Source organism: Cydia pomonella, chromosome 26 (genome assembly GCF_033807575.1).
Source record: "Cydia pomonella isolate Wapato2018A chromosome 26, ilCydPomo1, whole genome shotgun sequence".
Taxonomy (NCBI): Eukaryota; Metazoa; Arthropoda; class Insecta; order Lepidoptera; family Tortricidae; genus Cydia; species Cydia pomonella.
In genome coordinates, this window is record NC_084728.1 from 8959215 (window position 1) to 8971223 (window position 12009).

The 12009-nt window shown below is 37.2% G+C and overlaps 1 protein-coding gene across 2 annotated transcripts in view; it reads right to left on the minus strand.

The window, feature by feature from the left end:
• LOC133532120 (homeotic protein distal-less) overlaps positions 1 to 12009 on the minus strand; it is a 140395-nt gene that overhangs the window by 89179 nt on the left and 39207 nt on the right. For both annotated transcript variants that reach the window (XM_061870648.1, XM_061870647.1), the window contains exon 3: positions 4717 to 4904. In XM_061870648.1, the coding sequence (XP_061726632.1) occupies positions 4717 to 4904 (188 nt within the window). The remainder of the gene's footprint in view (positions 1 to 4716; positions 4905 to 12009) is intronic.

Below are 12009 nucleotides of genomic sequence, written 5' to 3' on the forward strand. Positions count from 1 at the left end.
TTAGATTGTATGTTAGAGCGGGACGGGGATAGTTTTTTGTGGTTTAATGTGGAATTGGATTGAGTGAATAGGGTTGGGGATTAGTATCGATGATTGTCGATATTTTTTTATTCGCTTATCTAACGTTTTTTTTTTCTTTACCGTTATGTACTTCACCATTATCCTAGAGCAGGGGGTCACCAATTAGTTTCTTCAGGAGTCCGGTTTTTAAAATAAAATGACCATCGCGGTCCGTTTCTACTTGAGTTTATTAAATAAGCAGATGTTGGGATCAGAACCGCGGTCCGCCATTTAGTGACCCCTGTCCTAGAGTTTGTGAAAATTAAAGATATGTCGGTGGAAGTAAAACTTTGCTTCACCAATATGTATAGTGATCATCATCTTCCTCTTAATATCCCGGCTCTTTGCCACGGCTGGGAGCCCAAGATTCCAATGGCGTAGAAATTAATTTTTAAAGCGAATGCCATCTGACCTCCCAAACTAGGCCTTAATGGGATTAACTAGTCCGGTTTCCTGGTAAAATAAATATCAAACGATATATCGTACAGTTACAAAATACTCATCGGTACGAGCTGTTTTGAACCCGCGACCTGGGATTGAAAATCGCACGCTCTAACCGGTAGCCTAGCTACCAGCGCATTTATTATGTATACTACTGTAAGCTGCGGAAATAACTGACCCCCCATTGCATTGAATACAATACTCTTTGTTGTATTTTTACAATAAAATACTAATTTTAAAATGAAAACTCTTCTTTGCGCCACTACATACAAGTGGCGCAAAGAAAAAAAAATATATGGACCCCCCCCCCCCCTGCATAGAAACTTGTTTGCAAAGGGTTCAGTTATCTCTGCAGCGTGTACATCGACACAACAAAAACATCGATAACTCCCATCCCTACCACCGGCTCATCAAAGTGCGGTGCACAATAATCGAGAAATATTAAATTATAATAAAATTAACCTGCTCTTACTTTTTCTTGCCACAGAGCATAGAACGGACAGAGGCGTAAGAACTAATTTATTCCACTAATCTAAAACTACTTCATAAGAAGAACAAGCGTTACGGATTAACGCTAGTTTTTTTATTAAATAATGAAGTGATTAAGGATTAGTATTGCTTTTTTAGGGTTCCGTACACAAAGGGTAAAAACGGGACCCTATTACTAGGACTCCACTGTGCATGCTTCTGTCTGTCACCAGGGTGTATCTCATGAACCGTGATAGCAAGACAGTTGAAATTTTCAAAAATGATGCATTTCTGTTGCCGCTCTAACAACAAATATTAACAAGTACAGAACCCTCAGTGGGTCCGACTCGCACTTGTCCGGTATTTATTAAGTAATGAAGTGATTATGGATTAGTATTGCATTTTTTATGTATCAGTAAAAAGGGATTTCCACATAAAGATTGTCGTGGCGCGTATGGGAGCTACAATACAATACAATACAATACAATAGTACATTAGCTCGTATCGATTTAAAACACTCCCTTCGGTCGTTTTTTAATGTATCACCACTCGTTACGAATTTCCTATTATTCGCACTTGTACCGTAATGTACTATAATCAAACACGCGTAGACAGTCGCAGTATCTAGAGTTCGTCTAAGCTAACTTTGCACCGATTTGATTGTCATTATAATTATGATAATATATTTTCATATCAATATGACACTAATGATTACGCTTTGTAACGCAAATACCACGCAGAGTTATCTTGGCCCGGCTTTAGCTTGAAATGCCTTCATTTATTGATAAAATCTGAAGTAATTTTACACGGTTTCAACAATTTTTACTACGTCTTTTACTGCCTAACTTACGTAAAAAGCTTACCTACCGCATGTTAACATGTGCGGCCATTTTATTTTATTAATGCATACTAATACAGTAATTAAATGGCATTGCAATCTGCCTTTTATAGTTGAAACAAATTTAATTGTAACGTATACGTATTTTGCGTTTCTTTTTATTACTTTATTATGTGATGATGATATATATGCAAAGTTAGAGTTAGACCAAGTTAAGTTGGCAGCGATTTTAATCGCCCAGCCTGTGCAAGTGTTAAGTAAACGTCATAATTTCAGGTTGACGATTAAAATAACACTTGTTCTGTTTGGGCTGTCAAAATCGCTGCTAACTTATCTTGGTCTGACTCTATTTTATTCATGTGTTGGATTTAGTTACAATTTTTATGTTGTTATAAATACAACTATGCACAAAATTAGACAACTATAATGGGTTAAAACATTTTGGGGTGTGTTTTGATTAATAGTTAATCTACGTTCAATTTTATTAATATGATTTTTAAAACTTATATTATTTCAGGACAAATACTTTATCCTCTAATTAATCATGTTATTACATATATCTAAAGCACTAAGTACATATAAAAAAGAGACATACTTACATATTCTTATGTACCATTATACCAACGATTGAATCCCAATGCAATTATGTCCTTACTTATTCCTGCGATGATCAAAATGAAATAAAAAAATAACTTTTTTTAAATCACGAATTATACATCAATAGAACATAAAAGGAATGTCACCTCTACATCCTTTAATCTCTACACACATCATTCGATAACGATTATTCATTCTCGCCGGTCACATGACGAATCAATCGCTCCGAGTCGAATCGAAACGAATGTAGCTGTCCCGTTCCAATTCCTTACAAAATAAGCGAGAACCAGCATAACGTGACCGAGAGATCCTTAAAAACTATACGTAGTCTGATACTGGTTCATGTTAAATTCGAAATGTAAAATAAGTAAGCAATGAAAATATAACCACGTACTGGCCGGTTAGAAAAAAAATAAGGTGAACTTACATAGAAATAGTGCGGTGCTTGAGACGTTTTAGCGTTCGAAATTTGAATTAAGAAAAAATATTATTGGGTTATCCTAGTTAAGTTGAAACGTCAAAATTTAATGAAATTAAGAAAAAACGTGATTGTGTTGTCGACGATTTCTGGTGTGCACAATCAATTTGATAGGTAGGTATATATTGTTTTAAACTAAGAATATGAAAAATACGTAGTACTTATAATTATAATATAAAAAGTAAGACAGCTGAAATAGGTAAACTAATATTTTTAAAACTTAAATATTTCATACTCAAGTTCTTAAATAGTTCACTAGTTTATGTGAAATGTCTAGTAAGTTAGAAATGTATTTAAGTCAAAGAAATATCTTTTAAAATGAACGCTTGCAATCTAGTTAAACAAAAACTTATATTTCTAGGTCATTCTGCAAAACAATTAAAGCAAAATAACTAAATACACTAGCTTCCTATCGCTTTAAAAAACAAAACCAAAGACAATTTAAATGACGGTTAAAAAAATATTGTGACAGAATTTAAAAAACGAACATTTTTAATTGCACGTTCGCTATCGCTTCAGATAACTGTGTTTTCAAAGGGATTTCAACCTTAAGTAGTAATGCTTAAGGTAGATTATATATTGCAAGTTCTTTTTTTTTAATAAAAAATGGGCCAACGTCTACACTTCTTTAATTATAGCTTTGCGACATAATTACTAAGTGAATAAAAGTTGTCTATGACTTTTTTTAAGGGAGGAGATGGAAATATTCATGCTTAGTAATAATAGAAAGTAGCATATGGTGTCATTAGATTTTAATTTGTTTATGATGACTTTTTTTACGGTGCGTAGAAAGTTTTTGCTTAAAGGAGATTTGGTTAGGTTATAGTTAATTCATTAACTTATCTAGTTCTAAAAACGCCATTTAAGTATAACCACTTTTTCACACAAGTACGTACCAGTTTTACACTACTTTTAGTCGCGTTTAATATGCTTTCCCACTTAAGACGCGTTTTCAGTCACGTTTAATTCGCTTTCACGCTTAAGACGCGTTTTCAGTCACGTTTAATTCGCTTTCACGCTTAAGACGCGTTTTCAGTCACGTTTAATTCGCTTTCACGCTTAAGACGCGTTTTCAGTCACGTTTAATACGCTTTCACGCTTAAGACGCTTTTTAGCGTGTCCTGTCACTGGCATAAGCAATAGTTTCAAGTTCTTCAATCTAGGTCTTAGGTTACCTTAAGACGCCATTTTAGTATAACCACTTTAGTATCTACCGGTTTTATGCTACTTTTAGTCGATCTTTATACACTACTTTTAGTCGCGTTTAAGAGGCTGTCAATAGCTAAAGCGCGCACACTGTCTATTTGTATCGGAGTAAATGAGATAGCACTGTCGCATGTTACTGGGCCTGGGCAAGGGAATAATAAGAAAAATATTTAAATAAAAAAAAGTGGATTATTAGTGTAATATTTAACTCGACCATGGTTTAGATATAAATGTTTTGAAATTGTGATTTTAATTGCAGACCCATAAGTCAAAACAATAAAGACATAAAACCGTTTAATTGTGATTTTAAGACCAATCTTTGCAATTATTTTCTATCGAGCCGATTTCGTTCAATAGTGTATCGAGTACGACCACGGTCTTTGAAATATAATTAATATGAACATATATTTTTCTTACTTGACTAAAACAAATAGTCTTTCTTAAAAAACTGTTTAAGTAACATCAATTTCAAGGACATTGGGTGTTGACAGCCTCTTAATATGCTTTCCCGCTTAAGACGCGTTTTCAGTCACGTTTAATACGCTTACACGCTTAAGACGCTTTTTAGCGTGTCCTGACACTGGCATAAGCAATAGTTTCAAGTTCTTCAGTCTAGGTCTTAGGTTACCTGTGTCTGCGTGAGGCCTAAGCTAGCGGCCAGCTCGGCCCGCTCCGGTAGCGCCAGGTACTGCGTCCTCTGGAACCGTCGGTTCAACTGCTGGAGCTGCAGACTGCTGTATATAGTCCGTGGTTTCCTCATCTTCTTGCCCTTGCCATTCACTCGGAGGCCAGGGTCGTCGCTGAGACCGCATTTTTCTGGAAAAAAACATGTTGTTAGGAAAAATGAACAAAAACTTTTACAATGAAAATTGTATTTCATACAATCGTGATATAATAGAGAGCTTTTCAGTCGAGTACCGTGTTTAGGCAACGAAACTTGCTGAGTAACCTAAGTAAGGTACGAGATTGAAAAGATTGATAATATCACTATTGTATACAATACTTTTTCTACATACATACATCGTGAGGAAACCGGACTTATCCCAATAAGGCCTAGTTTACCCTCTGGGTTGGAAGGTCAAATGGCAGTCGGTTTTGTCAAAACGAATGCCTACGCTAATTGTAGCGATTAGTTGCCAAGCGGACCCCAGGCTCGCGTTGCCGTGGCAAAAATGCCGCGACAAGGCGAGGAAGATGAATATCAGTCATTGCTGCTCAGGATCAACTTTGAATGAATATCTAAGCCAGAACAACTGTTAGCATTGACATATATCTAAGCACGGGCCTTACGGGCACTAAGAATGGTGCTAGTTCAGTGGTGTCACTCACGAGCCAATCGTGCAATCGTGGAGTAGTTACATATCGAATGAGATTATTATGGTTCGACTTAAATTATGACGATTACTTAACTGGGCTTTCATAATCGCTGCCAACTCATCTTGGTCTGACTGTAGCGCAATTCTAAAGTTTTAAAAATGTTACATTGTGAGAAATGAGTGTAAAATACAACGGTACACCGTAGATAATAAATATCATAGCGTCGCTATCTGCGCCGGCCGCTTTGCATATCGCCCATCGAAACACACACCGGAATAAATGTATAAACGTTTAAAACAGTTTGTTTTAGAATTTGTGGAAATATTTGTGAAAAGGGACATGTAGCCTTACCACGACTGGATTAGCAGTGTGGAACTGACATATTAATTAATCTAGTACCAATTGGCGTTGAAAATCTAGGGTCCATGGGGTCCCAGCGCGCACAAGTTTTTTTGCAGAAATCACGAAACGTGGGCTTCCTCGCACAACGATACATTGCCATTGAGATACAACAAGGAAATGCCACCAGCATCCTTGGTACAAAGCCTCAAGGGCCTATTTTACAGTAAAAGTTGTACAAAAGGCGATCTTAATGCCCTCAGAAGGCATTCTCTACCAGTTAACATTTGGGCCAAATAGATCAAATAGTAATTAGATGGGGAAAATTATTATAATAGGTCTAAGAGAAATTGAATACTAAATACAAATATTTATGACATAGTATACATATAACATGTGCATATTCGTTAACGCCTGCGTAACTTACTTTCTATACATCTTGCTCGCACTTATATGCGAGTACGAGCGAGATGCATAGAAAGTAAGTTACGCACACCTTAACGAATATGACATTGTTAAACTGTACCCCTAGTGTAAATTTAGTCGATAGCGAAACGTGACGTACGCGTTTGCGTTAAGTCTCATTTTGTATGGGTTTTTGAACAGCGCGCCAAGCGGGACGTTTTGGAAAGTCAAAAATCTTATACAAAATGACACTTAACGCAAACGCGTACGTCACGTTTCGCTGAAAATATTTACACTAGGGGTACTGGTGAGCCGTACTTATTGTCGACGGCGCTTACGCCGCACTGCGGCGCGCAGCGTTGTATTTATATCGGAGCATCGTTAATAATGGTGAAAGTCGACTGTAAGGTCCCTTTTCATAAGTAACGTCACAATTAGGCAAAATGCGAGTACATATGTCGGGAAGCGCCAGAAAATGCCATATAACCAGAGACTCTGGTTACCAACTCTGAGTTCGCCTCCAGGGGCTCATTTCTCGAACGGTTTTAGTCTAATATTATTAGTGTATTGCCATGGTAACCCATACGACTTGACAGTTCGTGCACTAATAATATTAGACTAATACCGTTCGAAAAATGGGCTCCAGGTATGTACGGGTATTATGTTTCATATATATTTATAATGGTATTATGTTACATATATGTTATTATTATATTTAGTAAACTCAAGTAGATATGGACCCCGATAGTCATTTTATTTTCAGAATGTACCCCTGAAGAAACTAATTGGGAACCCTTGCTATAGGTAATTAATTAAAAAAAAACACAAGGAAAGCATAAAGCGCAGAAATTAAAAACAAATTTCAAAAAATCCTGTCAACCAGTAACAGCAACAAATACAAAAAAAGACAGAAATTAAAGACTCGCTAACAAATTAAAAAAGTTCACAGAATTTCGAATTTCGAACGCACAAACGGTTACCGAAATATCCACTCCAGGCGATGCGATGCCCGATACGATGTAATTATACGCTTCGTACCTATATTATCAAGTAGCTGCCTTTCATATATTTTACAAAATGGATGGCCTTCAGAGCGTCTTGAATATTTATATTGTGGATTTATGGTGGAGAGATTTATAGAGCGGTTTTGTTAAGTTAGGCTTAGGTAAATTTTAAACTGCCAAAATGTGATTGGTGGTTTAATATTAAACATTAAAATAATAGGGTTGTTTCCATCTACAAATTTTAGGGCAGAATTGTATCCCAATAAATTCTTTTGGATTATAAGAACATGTTAAACTACTTTTAGGGGACCTGTAATGACCATATTTTTGTAAATATTGAATTTAAAATATCCTTTGGCACACGTCACGTGACCAAACTCGAAACGTCATTGAAGATTCTGATGACGTCACAACTCTCGGATTGACACTGTTGACAGTTAGGCGATAAACAACAAATGACAAATGTCAGTTGACAGTTCGTATCTTCTACGTGTGTATGTAGTTATGTGTCAAACCGTAAACTGTGACGTCACACAATTTTTAAAGAGCGTTTTGGGCGCGAAAGTATCTGTCAAAATATTATGTTAATTTAACATATTTAAAGCCGTTTTTAGTATAAAAGTTGAATTTTAGGGCAACTTTTAGGTCTATGATTCTTAAGTATGTTAAGTACTCTACATTGTACTTCAAATCCATTTGTATATGTGACTGTATGTGTTCTAAATAAATGAAAAAAAAAAAGAAAAATTTAGAACGTAATACAAGCGTTTCAAAAAATTGGAAACAACCCTATTCTACGGATTACACTCACGTATTTTTAGTCACTCGTGCAACATGTTGTACGCGATTCACGGCCGTCGTGAGCGCTGGGCTCCTACCGGGAAAATCGAAGTTCGCCAATTGCGAGCATTTTTCTCTGTCACTCTAATTACGTCTTAGTAAGAGTAAAAGAGAAAGATCCCCGTAATTTGCGAATTTCGGTTTTTGCGGTAAGCCCCCTGCTCGCACTTTTAGTGCTTGAGAAAGGAGACCTAAGCTCTACGAAACATGTCGCGCGAGTGACTAAAAATACATGAGTGTAATCCGTAGAATTATTTTAATGTTAGTATGTCCCACGACAGTTTAAATTCGAGACTTCTTCCTCGCGTTGTCCCGGCATTCTTGCCACGGCTCATGGGAGCCTGGGGTCCGCTTGACATCTAATCCCAAGATTTGGCGTAGGCACTAGTTTTTACGAAAGCGACTGACCTTCCAACCCAGAGGGTAAACTAGGCCTTGTTGGGATTAGTCCGGTTTCCTCACGATGTTTTCCTTCACCGAAAAGCGACTGGTAAATATCAAATGATATTTCGTACATAAGTTCCGAAAACCTCATTGGTACGAGCCGGGGTTCGAACCCGCGACCACCGGATTGCAAGTCGCACGCTCTTACCGCTAGGCCACCAGTGCTTAAGTTAAGTTTAAATTCGATTATTGGTGGTTTAATATTGAGGTATTTTTTTGTTGAACTTGAATGAGACGAAAGAATTCCTGCTAATGACAACAGACAACTTGTCAGTCAGTAAGAATGAAGAAAACTATACTTATCCCTTTCTTTTGGGTGCTAGTACTAGCGTAAGGGCCCGATTCGAATAATGATTAAGATACGTTTAAGATATTGGAAAGATCGATAATTAAACGACATGTCTAAATTGACGTTTATTTCGATTCAACTGTGATCCCAATAAGATCTACGATATTTCTAACGTCTAAGTGACATTGGTTGCCCGAATCGAGCTGCTTCTGTCAATTATACGACATATAAACGATATCTAAATGATACCTTATCTAAACCAGAACTTATCGTTATCGGATCTCATTCTTCGAATCAGGCTGTTGGTCTATGTTTGAAATGAGACATTGTTGGCCAAATGATATCGTCGCTTAGGGACAGGCGCGGATACAAGATTTGGCTTAGGGGGGGGCCATTGCCCCTATGGCCCCCCCCTTGTATCCGCGCCTGCTTAGGGAACATTTCGAGAATGTATTTAAGCGCGACATGTAGACGACAATTTTCAAATTTGTCACCTTTTCTTAATAACATACATATATTTCACCATATATTCCACCTTACAGAAAACCGCACCCAAATAACACTAGACCCTACTCATAGTGTTGTGTTCCTGCCGGTGAGTAAGGTTGCCAGAGCTCAACGAGGGGGGTGGGGTTAGGGTCGGCAACGCGCATGTAACTCCTCTGGAGTTGCAGGTGTACATAGGCTACGGAGACTGCTTGCCATCAGGCAGGCCGTATGCTTGTTTGCCACCGACGTAGTATAAAAAAAAAAAAAAAAATATTTATGAGTTTATTTTTTAGTTTTGAAATTCAAAAATACTTTTCGTTGTCTTAACAGTTTTGAATGATCTCCAGTTACCCGTGAACTGCATGTAACTGCGTCGAAATATCGGGAGCTCAAAAACAATAGAACATATTTTTTTACTACTGACATAACATTTTTTTTTTTAAATTCCGCTACCTAAAGGTTGTCTGGAAGAGATCGCTCTTTAGCGATAAGACCGCCTGTTGTTTACCTCTTCTTTATGTGTTGTATTATTTGTACTGTTTCTGTATTGAGGTGTGCAATAAAGTGTATTGTATTGTATTGTAATATAAACGGTAATCACGGTTTATATCCCGGTCGATTTAAGTCTACTTTTCGTTGTCTTGTTTCTTTTCTAACCACTCTGTCACGCTTGTATCTATGTCTTCTGTCAAATAAATAATAAAATCGAGTGCTATTGTATGTATTTCTAGCTGTAGATTATATATATATATATATATTTTTTTTTTATTAGCCTGTTTGAGTGTCCCACTGCTGGGCAAAGGCCTCTCCCCTTGATTTCCACGATTCCTGATTTGGTGTTTCCTCCGGCCAGTTGTTCAGGAAGCTGTCCAGGTCATCCCGCCATCTCCGCCTAGGCCTGCCCCGTCCACGTCCCTCTACCGGCATCCACTTGGTGGCTATGCTAGCCCACCTCTCTGGGTGCATGCGGTAGACGTGACCGGCCCAGTCCCATTTTAGCCTAGCGGTTTTCTCGCCTACGTCAGCAATGCGGGTTTTTGAACGCAGCGTGGTGTTATATTTTACATGAAAAAAATCATATAAAAAAAGTTCCATTCTGTCACATTTTTAAGTGCCAAAAAAAAACTTTGATCAGATAATTTTTAACATATTAAAAACTATGGAGATATACAGATGACGGTGAAATATTAAAAATATTCCAAATTTTCTCTTAAATGTCCCATGATTGGTGCCGTTAACATAGAATAGACATAAGAATGTTTACGTTTACTTCCAAAAGGAAATCAAGTATTTTCTTGAAAATCAACTTTTCAATTGAAATCCTTGAGAACCATACATTGTGATATCTGACTCATACAACTTAATAACTCGTTACATATAAAAGATGACTGTCACAAGTCACAAAGGCTCCCATGGCTCCCATACAAATTACATACATACGGATAGACGGACAGAAAACAATGGCGTGCCGTGAGGCGGGCACTCCCCCGTAGTGATGTGACTGATGATAGGGATGCGACGGTGTCGATAAATGTGTCGATGATTTTTTTTTTGGTCTTATGGACCTTTTTTGTTGTAACAGTATGATTAGATTTATTAGGTTTTCCTGGCAGCCTATGGTTGAAACGGAGGTATGAAATTCGCGTTTTACTTAAAGTTTAAAGTTATAAATACATATTATAGGGACATTCTTACACAAATTAACTAAATCCCACGGTAAGCGAAGAAGGCTTGTGTTGTGGGTACTCAGACAACGATATATTAATATACAAATACTTAAATACATAGAAAACATCCATGGATGCCGGGATTCGAACCCAGGACCTTCGGCTTCATAGGCATAATTTGGAACCAGTTTTCTTACGGAGCCGAATAGTAAAAAATAAAATTTTTCGTCACTTTCTTATATTTCTATTATTCAAATCTATACGTAGAGCCACTCATACCAAACTTACAAACTTTGAAAAATATTGATGGTCACTTCTATGGAACATTATTATGGGACCAGTTTCCTCGCGCCGAATAGTAAAGAGTTCTTAGTCATTTCCAAGTAATATTGAAAACTACACGTAGAGCCATTTTCCATACCAAAATTATAAACTTTGAAAATGATGTTCACTTCTATGGAACATTATTATGGAACCAGTTTCCTCGTGCCGAATAGTAAAAAGTTTTTGGTCACTTCCGAGTAATATTCAAATCTACACGTAGAGCCACTTTCCATGCGCCCCGAGTCCCGCCCACAAGGCCGCCTACCGAACCCCAAAAGAGCGGGCAAAAAACAATAAAATCTTTTTCCTTCAACAAAGAGCGTTTTTTAAAAAAAATCATCGGGCAATACAAACGGGTGTTTGAAACGCTGGCGTTGAAAACTTGAAAATTGGCGAAATGGTTATTGGACATGGTTACTAAAACCATTTTTTAAAACATATAGCGTCTTTTAAAACAACCACGGGCAGTGCCGACGGGCGGTTGAAACGCTGGCGTTGAAATAACTGAAACAGCTGTTTGTACTTGTTTGACATGGTTACGTATTGTGAACCGTCACGGCAAGACCAACATTCAGTATTTTATTTTATTTTTATTTAGTTACCAAAAATTTCGATGATAATATATAAACTTAATCTTATTCAATTTGTTCATTCCAGCGGTGGCAGCGTGGTTCCATTTTTATCGCCTGTCACAATGCCCGTCAGCCCGTCACTTTCGCGCTTATATGAACTTGAATACTTGTTAGAACGTGACAAATGATAAAGAGCCGACCATTTTAGCTCTATATTTCTACATCTTATTT